Source organism: Pristiophorus japonicus, chromosome 17 (genome assembly GCF_044704955.1).
Source record: "Pristiophorus japonicus isolate sPriJap1 chromosome 17, sPriJap1.hap1, whole genome shotgun sequence".
Lineage (NCBI taxonomy): Eukaryota > Metazoa > Chordata > Chondrichthyes > Pristiophoridae > Pristiophorus > Pristiophorus japonicus.
The window spans coordinates 11,356,450-11,377,920 of NC_091993.1; the positions used below are offsets into that span (position 1 = coordinate 11,356,450).

At 47.1% G+C, this 21,471-nt stretch overlaps 1 protein-coding gene across 1 annotated transcript in view; it reads left to right on the forward strand.

Annotated features, from left to right (window-relative positions):
• aqp9b (aquaporin 9b) overlaps window positions 1-20,406 on the forward strand; it is a 79,081-nt gene extending 58,675 nt beyond the window's left edge. Inside the window, exons 5-6 of the mRNA XM_070859307.1 lie at window positions 10,008-10,225; window positions 19,381-20,406. Of these exons, the coding sequence (XP_070715408.1) occupies window positions 10,008-10,225; window positions 19,381-19,573 (411 nt within the window). The 3' untranslated portion in view covers window positions 19,574-20,406. The remainder of the gene's footprint in view (window positions 1-10,007; window positions 10,226-19,380) is intronic.
• Window positions 20,407-21,471: the final 1,065 nt, after the last annotated feature.

Consider the following 21,471-nt stretch of genomic DNA (forward strand, 5'->3'; position numbering starts at 1 on the left):
GTGACGTTCAAACCAGTCGCCCTTTTCACTGCTGTCGCCCTCCTGCACCAGCTCGCACTGCTCCCTGAAGTGGTCGCTTGCCATGCTGTTCCAGGCCGCTCACCTTTTATGGCCCAGGTGAGGCGTGAGTTCGGGGTCCAGAAGAGGCGAGGGCCCAGGGGCAGCACGGGCCAGCCCACACTGCGATATGTGCGCACACTAGGTCTGTGCGGCAGAGCTAGTCTCCAGTCGTCTTTGTTAATCCTTGCCACCGGACCAAGACCAAGCTCTGTCAAGCCCGTGTGGTGGCTGGTGTGCAATGGCCACCACATGTTTAAAAAAAATCCACGCACAGGCATTTTCCATCCTTCAATATGCAGTTCAGAACCTGGTATATTAGGTCCTTCATTGAAACACCCATGAACTCAATGAACACATCCCTTTTTGGTGTGGAAGCAAGTCATCCTCGATACGAGGGACCGCTGAAGAAAAATAATTGATATTTATATGCTTTAAGGTATCATTGACTACTTCAATTAACTTTCAAATATTTTACACACAAAATATCATTGTTTCATAATTGTTATAAAACATTTTAATGTTCTCTTGACGAAAAGGCTTCTTTTTATCATTTATTTGTCCTGCGCCTTATTTTTAATTGAACAATTAAGGTGTTTTTATTCATTTTTCATAAAAGTTCTACATGAATCTCAACTTATATGCAGCTATTGAAGTATTTTGGAATCAATTGTCCCATATGGTCTCAGTTTTACTCTCGGCCCTGCTTTCACTTAGTAATAATGTAGCATGTGGTTTAGATTGGACTATTTCACAAATATATACTTGCGTACTATAATTATAAATTTTCACCACATTTTACAAAGAACCTCTTTCCCTGTTTCCTTTGCCTCAGTCTCCTGGGGTAGAATTCCATCTTCATTGCTGGGTCACAAGAGCTTGTTGGGACGGATGCCCTTATCTCAAAATCATGTACAAGCTGCTCACAATTTGAATAGCCGGAAGATTTGAGCAACTCATGCCCAATTTTAGGATAATGGTTTCCGTGCCACCAAGCTCTTGGCTGAGATTATTTAGTTCACCAAGGAATAAATCGGAGTCCTTCCCCATCTGTGAGGCTTAGTACCACCCCAAGTGATGCAGTTAACCAACTAAACTTCCGAGGTGGTGACACAAGGACTTCTCACAGTGACTTGTGCTGATGTTACGCCAATGAGAAAAAGATTGACGCTCATTGGTGGCCTGGACAGGCAATTACACAAGAGTTTCCTGGCTGAGCTCGTATCAATAGTCACTGGAATAGTTGTTGGTGTGCATAGTGTGTAAAGTGAGTATAATTGGCTGCAGCACATGGATACTGGAGTGCAGCCTTTAAAAGAACAGTTCAGCCTGCACACTTCATCAGGAATAGGGGAACTCAAAGAAAGGAAGGAACGGTGCTTGGCTCACTTAACTCTCATAACATCGCTGCATCTTTCTTCAATCTTTTCTCATCATACATTTCGAGAATTAAATCTACATCAGGAGGACTTGCACCAAGCAAGAGAAGAGCACAGCACTTTACCGACCCCTATCTCTCAGCCTACCTCAAAGAAATTGTAGTCAGGAGGGACAGACTCCTGTACGCGTGTGGCAGCGAGCCAGCGAGGAATGCCACCTGGAGGGAGGTGGCACTGGCAATAAGTGCCAACTCCCTCACCCCCAGGACCGCAGAGCAGTGCAGCAAGAAGTTCAACGACCTCACCAGGGAAGACACGGTAAAAGACTGGATGCTCCTCTTTTCCTTCCTTGTCCGCCCTGTGCACCAGCTCGCCCTTTTAAAGTAACATGCGCATAACTAACCCTTCACAGTGCACTCAGGTTAAGGGAGGCTCTCACTCGGTATCTTGCACTATGTCCACCCAGCTCCCTTAACACCAATTACTCACTTGCACAACCTAGAACCCCTTGAGCTAGTTCAGCCGGTTAGCTCATGATCCTGTCCCGTGTTTTTAGTCCGACCCCTTTAGATGTCACCCTCTGTGGCACATGCTTCCTCATGTCCTGTCACCAGCTCAGGTACTTTCATCCAGGGGTAGTTAGTGAGGATGTGGTGATTCTCAGAGCACGAGGGAGCCTGTGGACTGGGACATGGGTAAGGAAGTGCCTCCTTCCCAGCAGAGATTGAGCTAAAGACTGCCGATGGCTTCAGAGTTATGGGGCCCAGAACTCATGGGTACTCACCTGAAGAAGAAGGATGTTCAAGAAACACCTTGCCTACATGCAGGCACCGAGGTCAATCTTTGAGGATGTGCAGCAACTGACAAATGCGGCTCTAAAGTCCACAGCTCTTCTTTGCAGCAACATCTCCAAAGCTTTGTCTTCGTTTGTAGGAACCAATGGACTGTGAGGCAGCTTCACTGGAATCAGCAGCAGATTGTCAGCTAGGAAAAGACCATGTTCACTATGGCACAGACTACATCTCTGGTGGTAATAGAAGAGAGAATATACAGCAGCTTGCAAAGCCATTTCCAGACCAAGGTGACCTGGCTCTCAGCATCTTTAGACTGGCCGCCCCACTGATCAGTGGGGCCATATTTCCAGAGTCCAGAATAATTCTCCACCCCAGAGGACTGTGGATACTGAGTCTCGGCTTATATTCAAGGCTGAGATAGATAGGTTTTTGGAGTCTAGGGGAATCAAGGGATATGGAGATCGGGCAGGAAAGTGGAGTTGAAGTTAATGTTCAGCCATGATTTTATTCAATGACCGAGCAGGCTCGAGGGCCCTAGAGCCCACTACTGCTCCTATTTCTTATGTTCTTATGAATGGTAACGGCTAGAGCCCACCTGCCTGATTCTGCTGACTCTTGGGACAACAGCAAGCACCTTCGGCCATCCCCCTCAGAGAACAATGCCAGTGGGATGTGAATGGCAATACCAAGCAGCCCCAGAGCAAGCTTCAGAGATGCAGCCAGCAGCAGCTTCCTTCCATCTCAGTCCCATTGGCCCTTTGTAGCGCATGAGGAACCAACCACCTCCCACGTTTCTGGCTTTCAAGTTACACCTCGAAGAAATACTATAGTGGGTGAGAGAAAGACACATGTAGGCACCCAGGGGATGCATGGTGTTAAGAACATAAAAACATAAGAAATAGGTGCAGGGGTAGGTTGGCTTGTATACAATTATTGTATTTAAATGGAATGTGCATTCACATGAAACTTTGCTATTCATCTCCATTCGAGTCTTACAGGAAAGGGTGCATTTATTTGGACTGATTGAGGGATAAATATTCAGTCCAATCAACATAACAAAAACAGATTATCAGGTCATTATCACATTGCTGTTTGTGGGAGTTTGCTGTGCGCAAAGTGGCTGCCGCGTTTCCCACATTACAACAGTGACTACACTTCAAAAGTACTTCATTGGCTGTAAAGCGCTTTGAGACGTCCGGTGGTTGTGCAAGGTGCTATAGAAATGCAAGTCTTTCGTCTTTGATTCATTCACTCAGGTGATGATTATCGGCACATTTGTATAGGGGCAAAGAGGGCTGATGTGTTGTTATGTTGTCGGATGGGTAGTCAGTTAAGGGAATGCTCCTCTATTGAAAGGATGAAGCGAGGGATGAAAGGCAGTGATGTCAAAGACAGACTGTGTTACACAGAAGAGAAGACTTCAGTGATGAGATGAGATGTGCTCTGATGCCCCTTCCCTTGCAGTAGTCACTGAGGAGTCCTAGTAGTGCAGGTGATTATGATGGTCTCCAGTGTGTAGTTCAGGCTCCAACGGAGCCAAGACTTCCTTATCAGCCATGTCAAAATCCAGCTCTTCTTGAAAGGTGAAGTTGTGAAGGGCACAGCAGGCTATAACTTCATGGGACATGATCTGGAGACACTGCAGAGCTCTTCCTGTCCTGCTGAGGCAGTGATAGCATTTCTTTAAGGCCCAATTGACCTCTTGATGTGCCTCATTATTGTGCTCCTCTGCTGCTAATAGGGCTACTCTTAGTGTGGTCATTTTCCACGGGAGTAGGTGGCTAGGATTTGTCAGCCAGAAGCCATCTGTTGATGTGATTTTCTTCCCTGAATATGTCAGGGAAGGCGTACCTGTGAAGGATGAAGGTATCCTGATAACTTTCAACATATCGGAGATTGACGTGTAGCATCCTTTGCATGTTGTCACACTCAATCAGAACATTGTGGGAGTGGAAGCCCCTCCTGTTGAGGGAGCCGAGGGGGTTTGCTTTATAAGCTCACTAAACAACATGGGGGGGGGGGGGGGGGCCATAGATTGCACCCTGGACCTTGCAGGAATCAGTGTCCCCATAAAAGGGGATGGCCCTACATTCTTGCTGGCTTGCAGTGACGTCAAAGGTGATGCATTTGCCAGCTCTCCTGTAAAGGGCATCAGTGACCTGACGAAGGTGTGCCCATGGTGTAGAGATCACCCACGGCAGCTTGTACCATAAAAGTTCAATGCAGCAGTTACATTCGTAGTCACAGAGAGCAGTATGGGTAGATAAGTGTCTGCAGGTCATCATTCAGTATGTGAAAGAGCTGCCCTAATGCCTCTATGGCGAAGTACACTCTTCGGATACACACCTCTTTAGTAAGGCTCTGCCTGTACTTTCTATGCGGGGGGTGTAATATTTGGTGGGCTGCAGCCTCCTTGAACGTTTCCAGACTCTCCTTTGCTTCATACTGCCCTGTTCTTCGGCTCCTCCATGATCATGGAACACCAGGGTTTGCCCATACCTACTGCTAAGAAGCCCTGACTGCGGTGGGGGAATTAATGCTCCTCCTAAACCCACAGAGATGAATTACAAGCTATCAAATGTTTCTAATCGCCCTGCAGCTCTCCCCTGGTTAACCACTGGTTAAGCTGCTCAGGGGCAATTGATGGAGCTTGTGCGACACATACTACTCCCATTGGTAGTTCGTCATTGTATCAGGATCCTGTGGATGTCACAGGACTCCGATTTTGTTCCTGATTCCAGTGTGTGCCCGGGCTGCCCATTTCAAGGCCAGCGGGGGATGGCAATTGGGCCGATTCTCATTGTGCTACTGCCCCGTTCCTGCCCAGTGGTGAGGACAGGAATTGACCCCAGAGTGTCGACACTGGGCCGTTGCTGTACATCTCCTGCAGTTCTCAGCTTTATGTAACTTGTTGCCATTCGAGTTGTAAAAATGACCTGCGCTCCACATCTCCCGGCAGCCAGGTGAAGCCTCACTGAGCTGGAACTGGTCAACTACCCTCTGAGAAACAGCAGAGCCCCAGTGAGAGGTGTGCAGGGAGAAAACAAAGCTATTCAGTGAAAAAGTTCAGCTGCTCGCCCGTTTGCCAAACCGAGGACCTGCGCAACAAACATAAATGGGAAACACACCCACACAAGGAAAAGCTAAGCAATGGGAATCGCTGATCAAAAAAAACTCCTCAACACAAAAGCCAAGCACCGAAAAACTACGAGAATGAAAATATCACCACCGAGCTCAGATGTTTTCACTTGTGCCATGTCTAGTCTGAGATACAGTGGCCTCGAAATTGGAACCTTTAGCGTCGGCCGTTAACGCCAGATTTGAAGATAAAATGGCGGCCGCTTTGCTTTCGCCCACTGCCACCATATTCGCCAGCTCGGCACGAGGCCGTTGCCTGAGCTCGCCGCAAGTATTTTAATGACGTCAGTCACCTTGCAACGCCGAATTGAGGCACAATCGGGGATTTTGGATATTACCGCCTCTCTTACCGCCCTCTCCAAAGCTCGCCCGTGCGTGCAGCTGTTGACAGCGCGTAGAGCCAGGAGAAAGCGGCGGTGGGTTATAAACCGACTCTCAGTACAGTACACATTCTGTACAATTCACATCCACCCTGCTACTTTTAAACAAGTTACACCCAAATAACTGACTTTCAGTTTATTGCAAAAATCCTTTAATATGATGCCGATCGAGCTGGCTTTTTATCCGTTGTTGCTTAAATTAATTAATTTTTTTGATCTTTTCACCAAGATCCAGTTTATAGCAAGAGAATACTGATGAGCCAACTAAACAAAGAAATATTAAGATTGAGAGAGGATTTTTTTCCGCTCTTATTGAAAATCTTAACTTCTCGACTAGCCACATGTCTCATAAAGACGGGAAATAGCAATTTGTATTGTCTGGGGAATTGGGAGGAGGCGGGGTGGAGGGTGTAACTGTTAATAAAGTGACTGCCGAGAACGCCACAACGATCCTTAAGACCCGACCTTCGGCCTCCTGCTGATCTTCCCGTCAGAAAGAGCTTGATGGACGGGAACGCTCATTTAAATCAGCAGGTATCACCAAAATACTGCCAGCGCTCTTTCATCATCGGCGGTCCCTCGAACGAGGATGACTTGCTTCCACATGAGTTCACAGGTGTTTCAATGAAGGACCCGATGTTCCAGTCCTGAACTCTAATTGAGGGGGTGGAAGATGCCTGTGGGTGGATTTTTTTAACGTGTGGTGGCCGTTGCACACCAGCCACCACACGGGCTTGACAGAGCGAGGTCTTGGTCCAGTGGCAAGGGTTAACCAGGACGACTGGAGACCAGCACTCTTTAAACAGGCGGCCGTAACCTTGGCCGTGGTGGCAATGCCCATTTTCGGCCTTAATCGAATTTCTGGGTCAGTATCTTATTTTCAGTTAATGATTTTATATGTCTGAGGTTGTCACATGATTATGGTGTATCTAGAACTTAAGTAAAGTTCATATTAATATTTAATGCTTGAACGCACTGGATACAAACAAAGGCAATGGGCCCCGACAACCTCCTGGCTGTTGTGCTGAAGACTTGTGCTCCAGAACTAGCCGCACCTCTAGTCAAGTTGTTCCAGTACAGCTACAACACTGGCATCTATCTGACAATGTGCAAACCTGCCCAAGTATGTGCTGTTCACAAATACAGGACAAATTCAATCCGGCCAAATACCGCCCCATCAGTCTACTGTCAATCATCAGCAAAGTGATGGAAGGTGTCGTCAACAGTGCTATCAAGCAGCACTTACTCACCAATAACCTGCTCACTGATGCCCAGTTTGGGTTCCTCCAGGACCACTCAGCTACAGACCTCATTACAGCCTTTGTTCACACATGGACAAAAGAGCTGAGTTCCAGAGGCGAGGTGAAAGTGACTGCCCTCGACATCAAGGCAGCATTTGACCGAGTGTGGTATCAAGGAGCCCTAGTAAAACTGAAGTCAATGGGAATCGGGGGGGAAAACTCTCCACTGGCTGGAGTCATACCTAACACAAAGGAAGATGGAGGTCAATCATCACAGCCCCAGGACATCACTGCAGGAGTTCCTCAGGGCCTAACCACCTTCAGCTGCTTCATCAATGACCTTCCTTCCATCATAAGGTTAGAAGTGGGGATGTTTGCAGGTGACTACACAGTGTTCAGTTCCATTCGCAACTCCTCAGGTAATGGAGCAGCCCATGCCCGCGTGCGGCAAGACCTGGACAACATTCAGACGTGGGCTGATAAGTGGCAGGTAACATTCACGTCACACAAGTGCCAGGCAATGACCATCTCCAACAAGTGAGAGTCTAACCACCGCCCCTTAACATTCAATGGCATTACCATCACCGAATCCCCCATCATCAACATCCTGGGGGTCACCATTGACCAGAAACCTAACTGGACTTGCCATATAAATACTGTGGCAACAAGAGCGGGTCAGAGGCTGGGTATTCTGCGGTGAGTGCCTCATCTCCTGACTCCCCAAAGCCTTTCCACCATCTATAAGGCACAAGTCAGGAGTGTGATGGAATACTCTGCACTTGCCTGGATGAGTGCAGCTCCAACAACACTCAAGAAGCTCGACACCATCCAGGACAAAGCAGCCCGCTTGATTGGCACCCCATCCACCACCATAAACGTCTACTCCCTCCACCACCGGCGCATCGTGGCTGCAGTATGTACCATCTACAAGATGCACTGCAGCAACTCGCCAAGGCTTCTTTGGCAGCACCTCCCAAACCCGCGGCCTCTACCACCAAGAAGGACAAGGGCAGCAAGTACATGGGAACACCACCACCTCCAAGTTCCCCTCCAAATCACCCACCATCCTGAGTTGGAAATATATCGCTGTTACAGGGTCAAAATCCTGGAACTCCCTCCCTAACAGCACTGTGGGAGTACCATCAGCACATGGACTGCAGCGGTTCAAGAAGGTGGTTCACCACCACCTTCTCAAGGGCAATTCAGGATTGGCAATAAATGCTGGCCTTGTCAGCGACGTCCACATCCCATGAACGAATAAAAATAAAACAGGAGGAGGCCATTGAGCCCCTCGAACCTGTTCCGCCATTCAATGAGATAATGGCTGGTCTACAACCTATACCCGCCTTTACCCCATAATCCCTCAATACCTTTTGGTTAACAAAAATCTATCAATCTCAGATTTAAAATTAACAATTGATCTAGCATCAATTGTCATTTGCGGAAGAGAGTTCCAAACTTCTACAACCCTTTGTGTGTAGGAATGTTTCCTAATTTCAGTCCTGAAAGGTCTGGCTCTAATTTTCAAACTATGCCCCCTAGTCCTAGACTCTCCAACCAGTGGAAATAGTTTAGCTCTGTCTCGTCTATCTGTTCCCCTTAATATCTTGAAAACTTCAATCAGGTCACCACTTAACCTTCTAAATTCTAGGGAATGCAACCGTAATTTGTGTAATCTCTCCTCATAATTTAACCCTTGAAATCCGAGTATCATTCTGGTAAACCCACACTGCACTCCCTCCAAGGCCAATATATCCTTCCCAAGGTTTGGGGCCCAGAACTGCTCACAGTGCTCCAGGTGTGGTCTAACCAGGATTTTGTACAGCTGCAGCATAACTTCTACCCCCTTTGTATTCTTGTCCTCTAGATATAAAGGCCTGCATTCCATTAGCCTTTTTGATTATTTTCTGTATCTGTTTATGACAGTTTAATGATCTATGTACCTGGACCCATATAGTTTCTTTGGAGCTCCACTGTTTTTAGCTTATCACTATTTCAAAAGCACCCTGTTCTATCCTTTTTAGGTCCAAAGTGGATGACCTCACATATGCCACACACACTGAAGTCCATTTCCTATAGTTTTGCCCTTTCACTTAATCTATTGATTAGGAAATGCATGCTTTCATCTCTATCTATCATAGGCAGTTCCTCGAAATCGAGGGAGATTTACTTCCACCCTAAAAGTGAGTTCTCAGATGACTGAACAGTCCAATACGGGAATTACAGTCTCTGTCACAGGTGGGACAGACAGTCGTTGGAGGAAAGGGTGGGTGGGGAGTCTGGTTTGCCGCACGCTCCTTCCGCTGCCTGCGCTTGCTTTCTGCACGCTCTCGGCGACGAGACTCGAGGTGCACAGCGCCCTCCCGGATGCACTTCCTCCACTTAGGGCGGTCTTTGGCCAGGGATTCCCAGGTGTCGGTGGAGATGTTGCATTTTATCAAGGAGGCTTTGAGGGTGTCGTTGAAACGTTTCCTCTGCCTGCCTTTCATCTACACTGCCTGCAATGCCGCCTAGCTTTGCGTCATCAGCAAATTTGGATATATGACTTTCTATGCCATCATCTAAGTCATTAATAAATATTGTGAATAGTTGAGGCCCAACACCAATCCCGAGAGACACATTTTATAAACATGGATGCAGTGGGCTTGTGAAATAAGTACAACACAGTTGTTTCTTTTCACTCGAGCTTCAGAGTTCCTGACATCTCTTCCCCAATGACTTCCCAAAACCAGTTGTATGAACTTCCATCCATCAGTCAAAGGATATTTCTCAGAGATGCAGTTGCAAAATGAGCACCATACAAACGTTCATTGCGACGTGTGTGCTCAATTTAGTTACATCTCCTCAACAGAAGGAACTGAAATATCGTGCGCCACGTTTTAAAATCATTTGGAGAATATATAATTTCTTTCCCTGTGAAGTGATGATGGGAAGAAAAAAAAAGTGAAAATGTAATTGACATTATGCAAGTGACAAATATCAGTGTAATTGATGAACCTTGCTTCCTGCTTTATACAGATTGTGGGCACTGCTGCACTGCTCCTCTCTCTTCTGGCCATTTTGGACTCGAAGAATGATAGCGTACCCAAAGGTTTGGAGCCAGTGGTGATTGGCCTGATCATCATGGTTATCGGTTTTTCAATGAGCTACAACTGCGGTGGTCCGATAAACCCAGCTCGTGACCTTGGACCCCGGCTATTTACAGCCGTGGCCGGATGGGGATTTGAGGTTTTCAGGTACGTGACAACGGGCAATTTCAGCGCAACAGTAACTCTACACCTAGAAAAAGAAGCTTAATTTGAAGAGCCTCCTCGAATGGTTGCTATTGGCGGAAATTTGCCATGTTTGTTATGTTGATATGGGGGGGGGTGGGCCAGCTTTGTGGGCGGAGCCAGCTTCCAGTTAAAGGGCCGGATTTCGAGAAGTTTGAAACCGGGTTTTCGCTGTGATTTGACCCCCTCCGCGGCGGAGATCCGGTCGCAAAGCTGTACCAGTTTGTGGCGGCGATGGAGCGTACCACCGGGGAAAGGTGAGCCGACGTGCAATGACGCAGATTGCCTTTACAGTCGGACTTTCGGCTCTCTGCCGAGCCGTACGCCACGCCCAGATTAGCGACAGGTCTAACCTGTCGATGCAGCCCTGCCAGCAGCGGTAAGTATAAAAACCTGCAAAAAAAGGAAAGTTAAAGTTTTTATTTTTTACCTTTTTCCAGCGATTCGATAGATAAGGGTCTTGTAAATGTTTTTGGAATATTTTATGGAATTTTTTTTCCCCCCCTCCCAAGGCCTTTCAGCGCTCCCGGCCCTGGACTAAATTTGGCGAAATTTGCATTTTTGCGCCACAAATCCTCGTGCAATGGGATTTTACCGCGCAGGCGTAAAGGCCGAAATTTCGGGCTAAAAACGGCAGCGTAGCGCAAACAGTAAGTTTCACGCATCACTACCATTTCCGCCGAAAAACCCCGAAAGCCCAAAATCCGGCCCAAAATCTCTCAAATTGCTAAAATGAGTGAAGCAAGATATGCCCCCAGGGTACAAGTTGTACAGACCTTTCCCTAAAAGCTCCAGAATCCAACTGTGTGAGTCCCTCGACATTAGACGCTCTTTGTCCTATCATATATCAATCCTGCAGCTAACCATGTTTCACATTTAGAAACAAAACAAACCCTTCCTGATTTAATTAGGACCCTGGCAGGTGATAAAGTCTTTCTAAGATTTCAGCAACTGCCTGAGAGCTCAAAGCTTTGACTCTATTTTCCACAGCAGTTCACTGCACAGAACCAGATCTGATAAGTCACGGGCTCAGATCAAGCCTGCTCCCTGACCCAGAAGAGTTTAGTAAATTTTCCAACTACCCCAATCTCATGGCTCAGCACAACTCCCAGAGGATCTACTTTCCTCTCTTTTCTAATCTTAGTGAAAAAGTAAATATGAGGGAACCACAGCTTTATACATGCCTAGTTTCTCTCGAAAATTTAGTCAAGCAAGAAAAATAAAAGTGTTACAGTCCTCTCCCTATAATCTTCAGAATCCAACTGTGCAGTTACCCCTCTCCACCAAATGTCCTTCTTCCCACTCTCACCAGCTGTGTTACTGTCCCTGGCTTTCCAAGTCAACATGTTAGTATAGGCCAGATGCAGAATGTGATATCCTATTAATAACCCTGGAATCAAAATTAAGTCCCAGTTTTTCAATATGCTGGCCATAGGAGGAATGAGGACAAATGGGCCAAATATTGTGGTCGGAGGCTTCTTGCGGTCGGATGCCTTTGACCAAATTTTTTTTTAACGAAAGTACCTGGTGGTCCCGAGGAATGAACACTTTCAGTCCGAAGGCTAGCTGCACAGGCCAGCGCACAGGCCCAAGTATCCCAGGAACGTCCGCGCATCCTGGGATCACATGGGCCTGGACAACCAATCACAATGTAATATTCTCATTGATAATACTGGCGAGTTCCGTTTGTACAAGCTCCCATTACTATCAATGAGATTACCCCCAAAAACACAAACACAACACAATAAATTTAAAAAAACACCTCACATATATTTAAAATTAATTGAAATTGAATGTTTTAGGAAAATTATTATTTTTTTGAAAATGTTTTAATAGGATTAAAAATAAACTTACCTGAACGGATAGGGTTTTTAATAGAAAAATTAGTGATAAAATAAAATTATTCTATCTTTTAAAACTCTTATGCTGGTAAACAGCAGCCTGCTTTTCCCAGGTGTAAGAGTTTGAAGGATATTCGCCTGGCAAGAGTTGGGCAAATGGCCCAAATCTCCCCTGCAGAGGCCTTTTAATTTTGTATGCGTTGGATCTGCCAAAAGACATTTTGACAGTTCGCAAGTGCCGGATTTCGCTACCTGCGCTTTGCGCGCCTAAACCCAGAACTTGCAGGGCCTCTTCGGCCGTGTGCGCACATCGTATGCACTTGGAGAGGCCCCGCAATTTCAGGGCCGAGGAATGATACATTTAATACATTTCTGATTGAAGGATACCATATAGTGCCATCTGGCTGTGTTGGCATAGGGAGACTGGTGACAGTCTATCCTCCAGAATCTAATGCAAGTGATGCTATCATGAGCTGCTCTGTAGCCACAGCTAACACAGGCTCAGCTCCTCAGGCTTATTTAACCTGGCAGAACACGCGCTGATTATATCTATCCTTCGGTACCCGATGTGCTGGTAGATAAATAGAGTGTGTGCATGCCAGGTTAGACTCGCGGGCTGTTTTAACAGAACGGGCTATTCTGTGGTGCCCTGAGTTTCAGAGAAAGCCAAGCACGCTCATTTGTGTTCGGACCACACAGACTAGCAGTGCAAATGACGTGAGTTCTTTAATCCATCTCCGGCCCATTGCCCAAATTAGTATCACAAGGACACTTGAATTACAGCCACAGTCTGTACAATAATGCAAATTTGTAATTTTACCAGAAAATACTGGGCTGGAAATTAGGTTGAATGTTTTTCAAGGCATTAATGTCGGGCGGTGGATACATTTAGCGGCGGGAAATGGTTTGCGTCGGCAGTCAACAAATTCAGTGGTTGTACCCTGAGAGTGGAGCGGAGCGCTAAGGGATTCGCCCCCACACTTATCTTGGGGGGCTAGGCCGGGAGAGCAACTAAATATCTCGAGCTAAAGAGCCGGCTTCGTCACGCCCGAAGAGAGGTCTCCCTGCAAGAAAGAAAAATCAGAACAAAAACCATTCCCTTTAGCTTACTCACCCCAAATAAAACTAAATCCGCAAAATAATGAAAAATCAATCCCACTTACCTCATGCAGTCAATCCTTCCCTTCGTGCCCCGGGACAGCTCTACATGCCAGCTTTCTCTGGCGGAGCGACTACGGGTGCAAAGCCAAACTAATTTTGATTGCGACTCGATACCGGGGTTGTTGTTCACCGGCGCGCACTCCACGGTGATACTCCTGTGCACCGCCGGTACTTAAATTGCCGAGCGGCACGAATGCCGCCGCTTGTAGCTGCCAACCCTTTGCCGCCCCTGTTCCGACCCTCGCCAGGGGAGGTATGCCAAAGAATTTCTAGCCCGAGTTTTTTAATAAAAAGAAACCTAATTTGATAACAGTTGTCTTGAAACTTCACTGTTGGATGAAGCACTGCCGTACTTCAGTGCAGTGCTGAGGGAGTGCCGCACTGTCAGAGGTGCCATCCTTCAGCTGAAACCTTAAACCGAGGCCCCCTCTGCCCTCTCAGGTGGAGATAAAAGATCCCATGACAGTATATGAAGGACAGGGGAGTCCTCCCCGGTATGTCGGCCAATTTTTATCCCTTGACCAACATCACTAAAACAGATAATCTGTTCGTTATCACATTGTTGTCTGAAGGACCTTTCTGTGCAGAAATTGGCTGCTGCATTTACAGTCTGTGCTTCTTTCTTTTGCAATATGGGTGACTGCAGCACTAAGCCCTTAGAAGCTGGATACAAAATTTACCCCAGGGGACTGAAATACTGTTGCAAACAGCAAGAAATCTGAACATCATATAAAGAGTAATATGGGAACAGTACAATTGTTCAGCAGTACATGTTGATCAAGGATCCTGCTAGAATTTATATTAATAGATCTCACTAACATAACAAAATAACGTGTGAGTAACAAAGTTACCATTGGGTTGTGGCATTGTGTTAATGAGCTGCACAGATTTACACAGAGTGGGATCTTACTTTGCTTCATGTTTATGCTGGTTTGGTGAGGTACTTTAATACTGAAAACGACTGGGTTGGTGAGCGGGGTTGTCCTGTGATGCCATTTGGTTAGGTCGGGTTAGACGAACATGTTTGGCGTTTGTAGAGTGTTGTAAACCCTGTCCTGGAAGATGTTTTCTTCTCTTCAGTAATTTTAGCAAAAAAGCCTAGAATGTGTATCAAGGTGGTTTTCTCCACTTCATATTCTTTCGACTTAATGAGTGAAATGAGGAGATTGCAGCCCGTGGCGGCTGCCCTGAGCCACAAAGAGATGAGTTTGGGAACAAGTGTGAACAGCTCCCCTGGGTCAGAGAGGGAGGTTGATCCGGATCAGGAACCGAGGTCTGTCTGGACCGGTCAGAGAGACGGTTTGTTATAAGAGTTCAGGGTGAGGAAGCGAAGCTGTTTAATGCTGGAAGGAACAACTAGAGCAGGCTGGAGAAAGAGATTTGTAAGGCAGCAGAAATGACGGAATATTTCTTCGATCTAAATTGAAGACTGGTTGTACATGGTGGGCTTGGAACGTTGACAGTTAGACAGAGCCTGTTAGTCATTAGTTTCCTATGACACTCTCCAGGGTTTTATAATTGAGTTGTTTGCAGTTTTGGAAAAAATACTGGGGTAAGAATTCCTCTGTGTTTGGTGTAGCAAAAAAGCAAATGTGTTCTTTATAAATGTGCATCCAACACAGGTCCAGAGATCAGGAGATATCAAATTAATTATAGATAGCAAGAAATGAGCCAATGGTGTGACCTAGTATTGGGGATTTACATAACATTTATAAACCACTCAGACTTCACGCTCCTGAACCTCTCTGAACCCAAAGCACACTGAATAGCTGTGTGAATACAGCATACAGTAACCATCAGATTCTAACAGACAGATTTTTGAGTGATAAGGGAATAAAGGGTTATGGGGAGCAGGCAGGGAAGTGGAGCTGAGTCCATGATCAGATCAGCCATGATTTTATTGAATGATGGAGCAGGCTCGAGGGGCCAAATGGCCTACTCCTTGTCATGTATCCTACATGTTTACTGCTGGTACCATTATACATGATGTACCAGCAGAGGACACTGCAGTGGGAGACTTGTAGGTTACCTGTACAGGTGTGTCTGGCCTAGTATAAAAGGCAGGCCACCAGGTGTGATCCTCACTCTGGAGTTATCAATAAAGGATTAAGGTCACTACAGTTCAAGTACAACACATTCCCTCGTGGAATCATTATCAGAGCATCTAAAGACATAACAATTGGCGACGCGATTACAGACCTTCACGCGAAAATGGTTAACCTTGGCACATTGCAGCAGTTCGCCGATGGTGATGATTGGGACGCCTTTGTGGAGAGGCTAGACCATTTCTTCACAGCAAACGACCTGGCAGGCGACAATCCGGCCACACTGGCTGATAAGCGCAGAGCTATCCTGCTAACCACTTGTGGGTTCACTGTCTATGGCCTCGTCAGGAACTTGTTGGCACCAGCGAAGACAATGACCAAGACGTACGAGGAGCTTGTAACGTTGATTCCAGAACAACTCAAGCCCAAAGAAAGCATCCTCACAGCCAGACACCGATTTTATACACACCGACGGCCTGAAGGCCAGGAAAATAAGATGGAGGCCAAGCAGAAGAGCTTCGAGGAACAGCAAGCAACAGTGCATTCGGGGAAAGGTGGCAGCCTGCCCTCTGACAGCACCCCTCACTCGGGGACAAACGTTCCCACCACGCCCACCGATGTCGACAGTCCAAGGAAGGTAAAAAGAGCTCACGTGTTTAAAATTGCTGCACACTATTAACCCGTTCGAGTCCTGAGCATCGCTCCTGGTGCAATTATAAATTCGGAGCATCCTAATGACACCACATGCCAGTCAGTAGGCCAGGGCCATTAGAGGGAGCAGTGCATGCTGCTGCAGGAGGGCAACGGCTGCAAAGCCAGGTCGCTGATTGCAGTGCGGGCAGGCACAGCAGGAGGGGCGAAGGAGTGGCAAGAGATTGTAGATGGAACTGACCGGGGCCCAGGAGAGGCGAGAGTTCAGGGCCAGAAGAGGCGAGGGCCCAGGGGCAGTATGGGCCAGCCCACACTGCGATAAGTGTGCGCACTAGGTTCAGGCAGCAGAGCTGGTCTCCAGTCGTCCTGGTTAATCCTTGCCACTGGACCAGGTCCTAGCTCTGTCAAGCCCGTGTGGTGGCTGGTGTGCAACGGCCACCCCACGTTAAAAAAATCCACACACAGGCATCTTCCACCCTTCAGGATGTAGTTCAGGACCTGGAATATTAGGTCCTTCTTTGAAACACCTGTGAACTCATCCCTTTTTGGCGTGGAAGCAAGTTATCCTCGATACGAGGGACTGCCTATGATGATGGCGGTACCGTGTGATTTTGGCGACCACCTCACTGAAGTGCTGCGGGATATCTTTGTCATTGGAATTGGCCTTGAGGGCCTTCTTCAGAAGCTACTGTCTGCGGATACCACAGTCACCCTGCAGAAGGCCATCTCCGTGAGCCAGGCATTCATGACCTCGACCTGCGGCTCTAGGTGGATGAATCATCCTCAGGTCTCAAACCTGGCAAGTACTGTACACAGAATGGCGCCTTTTAGAGGCTGGACTGTAGAACGTGAATCTTCTCAGGGAAGACAGAACAGGCCCCCGAGTCCTTTAACTCAGAGTCCGCCGAGGGGGGCTAACCGTGTAGCTCCATGCTGGCGTTGTGGAGGGAATCACAGGGCTCACCAGTGCCGCTTTAAAGACTATGTGAGTAAAGGCTGCAGCACAAAGGGCCACCTCCAGCAAATGTGTAAAAGAAATACGACTCACTGTTTTGACGAAGAATCTGCAGATGGCCATGAATCCAGCGTAGATTTTGGAACGATAGTCAGAGAGGTAGCTCAGCCCCACGATGAGGTGTACAGCATGTTTACCTGCACCACCGAGTGTTCTCCATTGAGGATGGAAGGCAAGATAAATGGCGTTCCAGTCTTCATGGAAGTGGACACGGGGGCAAGCTAGTCAGTAATGAATCAAGAAGCCTTTGAGAGACTATGGGACAATCAAACTGAACGATCCAAGTTGGTCCCAGTTCAGGCAAAGCTGCGACCGACACCAATGAACTTATCCCAGTCGTTGGTAGTGCGGATGTAAAGGTACTCCATGATGGCGCGGTGTACAAGTTACCTCTGTGGATTGTTGCAGGGTAATGGACCAACGCTACTCGGAAGAAGGTGGATGGAGAAGATCCATTGGAGTTGGGAAGATTTCATCCCTCTAGCGATCAACGTCCCCTGCGCTCAGAGGGAAAGCAAGCCCTCACCTGAGGGTGGACCCAGCACCAGAGAGCAGTGCAGCACAGCACCCGAGGCACAGACCGCCCAGCACGACTGCGTGGAGATGATCCAGCTGAGACGACCCGAGTGCACCTTCCAGGCTCCAGTGGCAGGACTCGAGGAAGAAAATCGGATCCAAATGTGACTTCCCAGCTTCGGTGGCAGAACCCGGGGAGACGAGGATCAGAGCAGTCGACATCGCGGATGGAGGAAAGATGGCGTCCAAACCACGAGGTGAAGCGCTGAAGAAAAAGATGGCCGCGGCCAGACCACGAGTTGCAGCGCTGACGGAGCAGCACGTGGTACCAAACAGAGAAGAGGATTGGGGTAAAGATAGCAAGGCTCTCTTAAAGGAGGCCTGCAACCCACCACACTTAAAGGGACTGTCCCACATATTCAAACAATGTAAGAGCAACTGTAAGTTAGATGTAAAATGTGTAATTGATGATCAGAGTTGTGCAATAAGCAAAGAAAAGTCGCGCGATCGTGCTCGGAGCTACAAATTATTTAAAATGAGTAATGAAACGTTGTGCGATGTAGGATTTCAACTGTATTCAGTCAATGCAGCGGGCAGACACACATCGGGAGCACACAGGTCCAGCAAGCTACCCAATGCAGTAGCCTGCGTCCCTGGGACCAGAGTTATGCACCATGGAGTGTGGCTACAAGCAGCCAATACATACAAGCTGCAGAGCAAGCGACCTCAGGAGGGCAATGGCACCGGTATCGATACCCTGCCCCTGATCGGCTCCACCCCTCAGGCACCTGATGGCACCAACTGCCACGAGCCTGAAAGAGTAAACCGCGCCAAGGCACAGCCCCCAGGCCCCATTGCCACTAAGGCCATAACCGGGAACGAAGGGTCACCCGCAACGGTTCTCCCAAATGGGACCGGGACCAGCCAGGATCCCAAACCAAATAGTGCCCAGGCCAGCGAGTCAGCAGTTCCCTGTGCACTGCCAGACGACTGCCCCTCAGGGAGCAGCAGTGACCCGGGGCGCAAGGAAAGGACAGGGAGGTCACAGGCATCTGTGAACCTGCCCGACGCTAGAAGCAACGGCAAAAGCCCAGAGAGCAGGCAACTTGAGCCAACAGAGTTCCCACTGCCAGCACTGGGCACCGGGACACCATCCAGCAGTTCTGGAACTAGTTTGCCCTCACACACCGGTGCTGACCCCTGCACTGACTCGAAGTGTATATCAAGTAAGTACCTCACCAGTCAAAGGTACTTGCCTCACAATGGCACCACGAATGTGATGCGCAAATGCAACTCTTTCTTTTTGGCACTTGAATGTAGATGAATGTAATGAACCCCTGGCACAATCTGTAGGTGGGGAGGGGTGGGGGGGAAGAGAATATGGTGGCCATGATCGCACAAACAGAAACCACCAGCACCTCTACTGCCAACGAAACATCACCCACTCACCCAAGATAGAAACGACCCTCCAAGGGTCAACCGGATAGAGTTAAGCCCAGAGCACAGTCATGCAGGAAGGCGATTTGCACCAAGGTCTTGGGGGAGAGTGATGTCATGTATCCTACATGTTTACTGCTGGTACCATTACACATGATGTATCACCAGAGGGCACTGCAGTGGGAGACTTGTAAGTTACCTGTACAGGTGTGCCTGGCCTAGTATAAAAGGCAGGCCACCAGGTGTGATCCTCACTCTGGAATTATCAATAAAGGACTAAGGTCACTACAATTCAAGTACAACACAATACCTCGTGGAATCATTATCAGAGCATCTAAAGACATAACACTCCTGCTCCTATTTATTATGTTCTTAACAGGCCAGGAATTAGTCTGGCATTGTGACATCGATGATTGAATGCATCTAACAGTGACCTGTTGTCTGCCCACACAGAGCGGGCAATGGCTGGTGGTGGGTTCCTGTCATCGCACCAATGATTGGCGGAGTGCTCGGGACTTCCATTTACGTTCTGATAATTCAGCTGCACCACAAGGAGTCGATCCCAGAGCAGAGCCGCTGTATTCCAGATCAGCAAGTCGAAGGGAAGGCAAAATACGAAATGATTTCAATACAGTGCAACAAATAATGCTGAACATTGAGTGAAGAGTCATTTTCTAGGGGTGGCATCTGTGAATAGAATAGGAATTAATTTTGAAAACAGTTTTATTATTCCACTGACAAATGAGCTATGAGAAAACGGTTATAATTTTAGTGATAGGAGACAGAGTCATCAATCGCACAAGCCATTATGCAACCAATCCAATGTAATATAGGCGGAGATAGGCAGATTTTTGAGCGATAAGGGAATAAAAGGTAATGGGGAGCGGGTAGGGAAGTGGAGCTGAGTCCATGATCAGATCAGCCATGATCTTATTAAATGGTTATTAGACAGAATTGAGACCAGTGCAATATCCAATGAGGAAAACCTGGCAACTCATGAGTAATAAAGTCATGAGTAAGTTCCTTCGACAATGAGTTGGGAGCAGGACTACGTAATTCACAGGCCCCATAGATGTAAAGGAGTTACATCAGCTGCTTTGCAAGTGGTTACTCTACTTTATATCACCTTGTCCTGCTGTGCATTCTGCATATAATCACACATATGCATTTATTTAAATATTTGGGGATACAACCTCCATGCAGAGTGGTATCACAGTGGTGATTAACATGGTTCTGGAAGCTGCAACCACTGAACAAAAGTGTAGCACACCAACTCGGCTACTGATAGTTGTGAAATAAAACGGTACTTTCACATTATACCTTGTATTAGAAAGGTGAATTTTCATGTATCCTAAGTATTAATGGTGTCCATTATCAGTTTATACAAATCTCCTCCAAAACACATCTATTTGTGTTTGATACTTTAGTTCCACAGGCCCAAAGCAAAGTGGTTCTTTAAGAGTTGCTTTGCAGAAAAACAAAACCATATACTTGAATAAATTTTGTATCAAGAAATAAAGCTAAAATTACTGCAACCTCACATCTGCTTATTGATTATCTTGTAACTCAATGCGGTGCTGTGTTCTTGTTAATACCTATTTTCCAAATCAGCAGTGTAGTATGGAAGATTCTAACTGTGTCATTGCCAAGGCATTGTGCTACCCTTCACCATCACAACTTTACCCGCTTGCAACAGAAAGTCAGCTTTGTGTATAAATGGACAACTCACTTGCAATTAATGGGGCGATTTAAGACTGAATGTGAAGTGCAGATGCAAGCGACTGCAATTGTAAGCAGTTCTGATAAAACCAGCTTCACCAAACACAGATTACCCGTTAGTTCGAACGTCCATTACGTCTCTAACTTTTTCCAGTTCTGACGAGGGGTCATCGACCTGAAACGTTAACTCTGTTTCCCTCTCCACAGATGCTGACTGCCCCGCTGAGTATTTCCAGCATTTTCTGGTTTTATTTCAGATTTCCAGCACCCGCAGTATTTTGCTGTAGTGTTACCCATTCATTCATTCTGCTGTTGTTTGTACAACCCTGCTCTGCACAAGATGGCTGAGCATTTTCCCACTTAACACAGACGGGATCATCCTGAGGGACACAATAAGGTGCTAATGATAACATTCCAACTTCGCAATCCTTGTGGGGAACTTTACCCACCAGGAGCGATATTCGTTCAGCATTGTAACGATTTTGCTACTATTAATTTAAATAGTTGGAGATTTATATGCAGACTGGATCACAGTTGAACATTGCAGCTGAAAGACAGCAAGGGGACATTTAGCCCCCAACGACTGGTGGGTTTGGGCCGGGTGGGATGTAAAAATATTAAAATTCCCAAACCCAACTTGCTTCAAACCCGCTCACTTCCGGTTTTAACTGAGGGCGGGCAATCAACCCCCTCCCAGAAGGCACGATGCTCATTTAAATATTTGAATAAGGCTGTGTACCTGAGATTTTATTGCTCTTCCGGTTTTTACCCGACAGCTAAAGGGAGACAAGGACTGCTGCGTGGAAGAGGGAAGTGCTTTTCCAG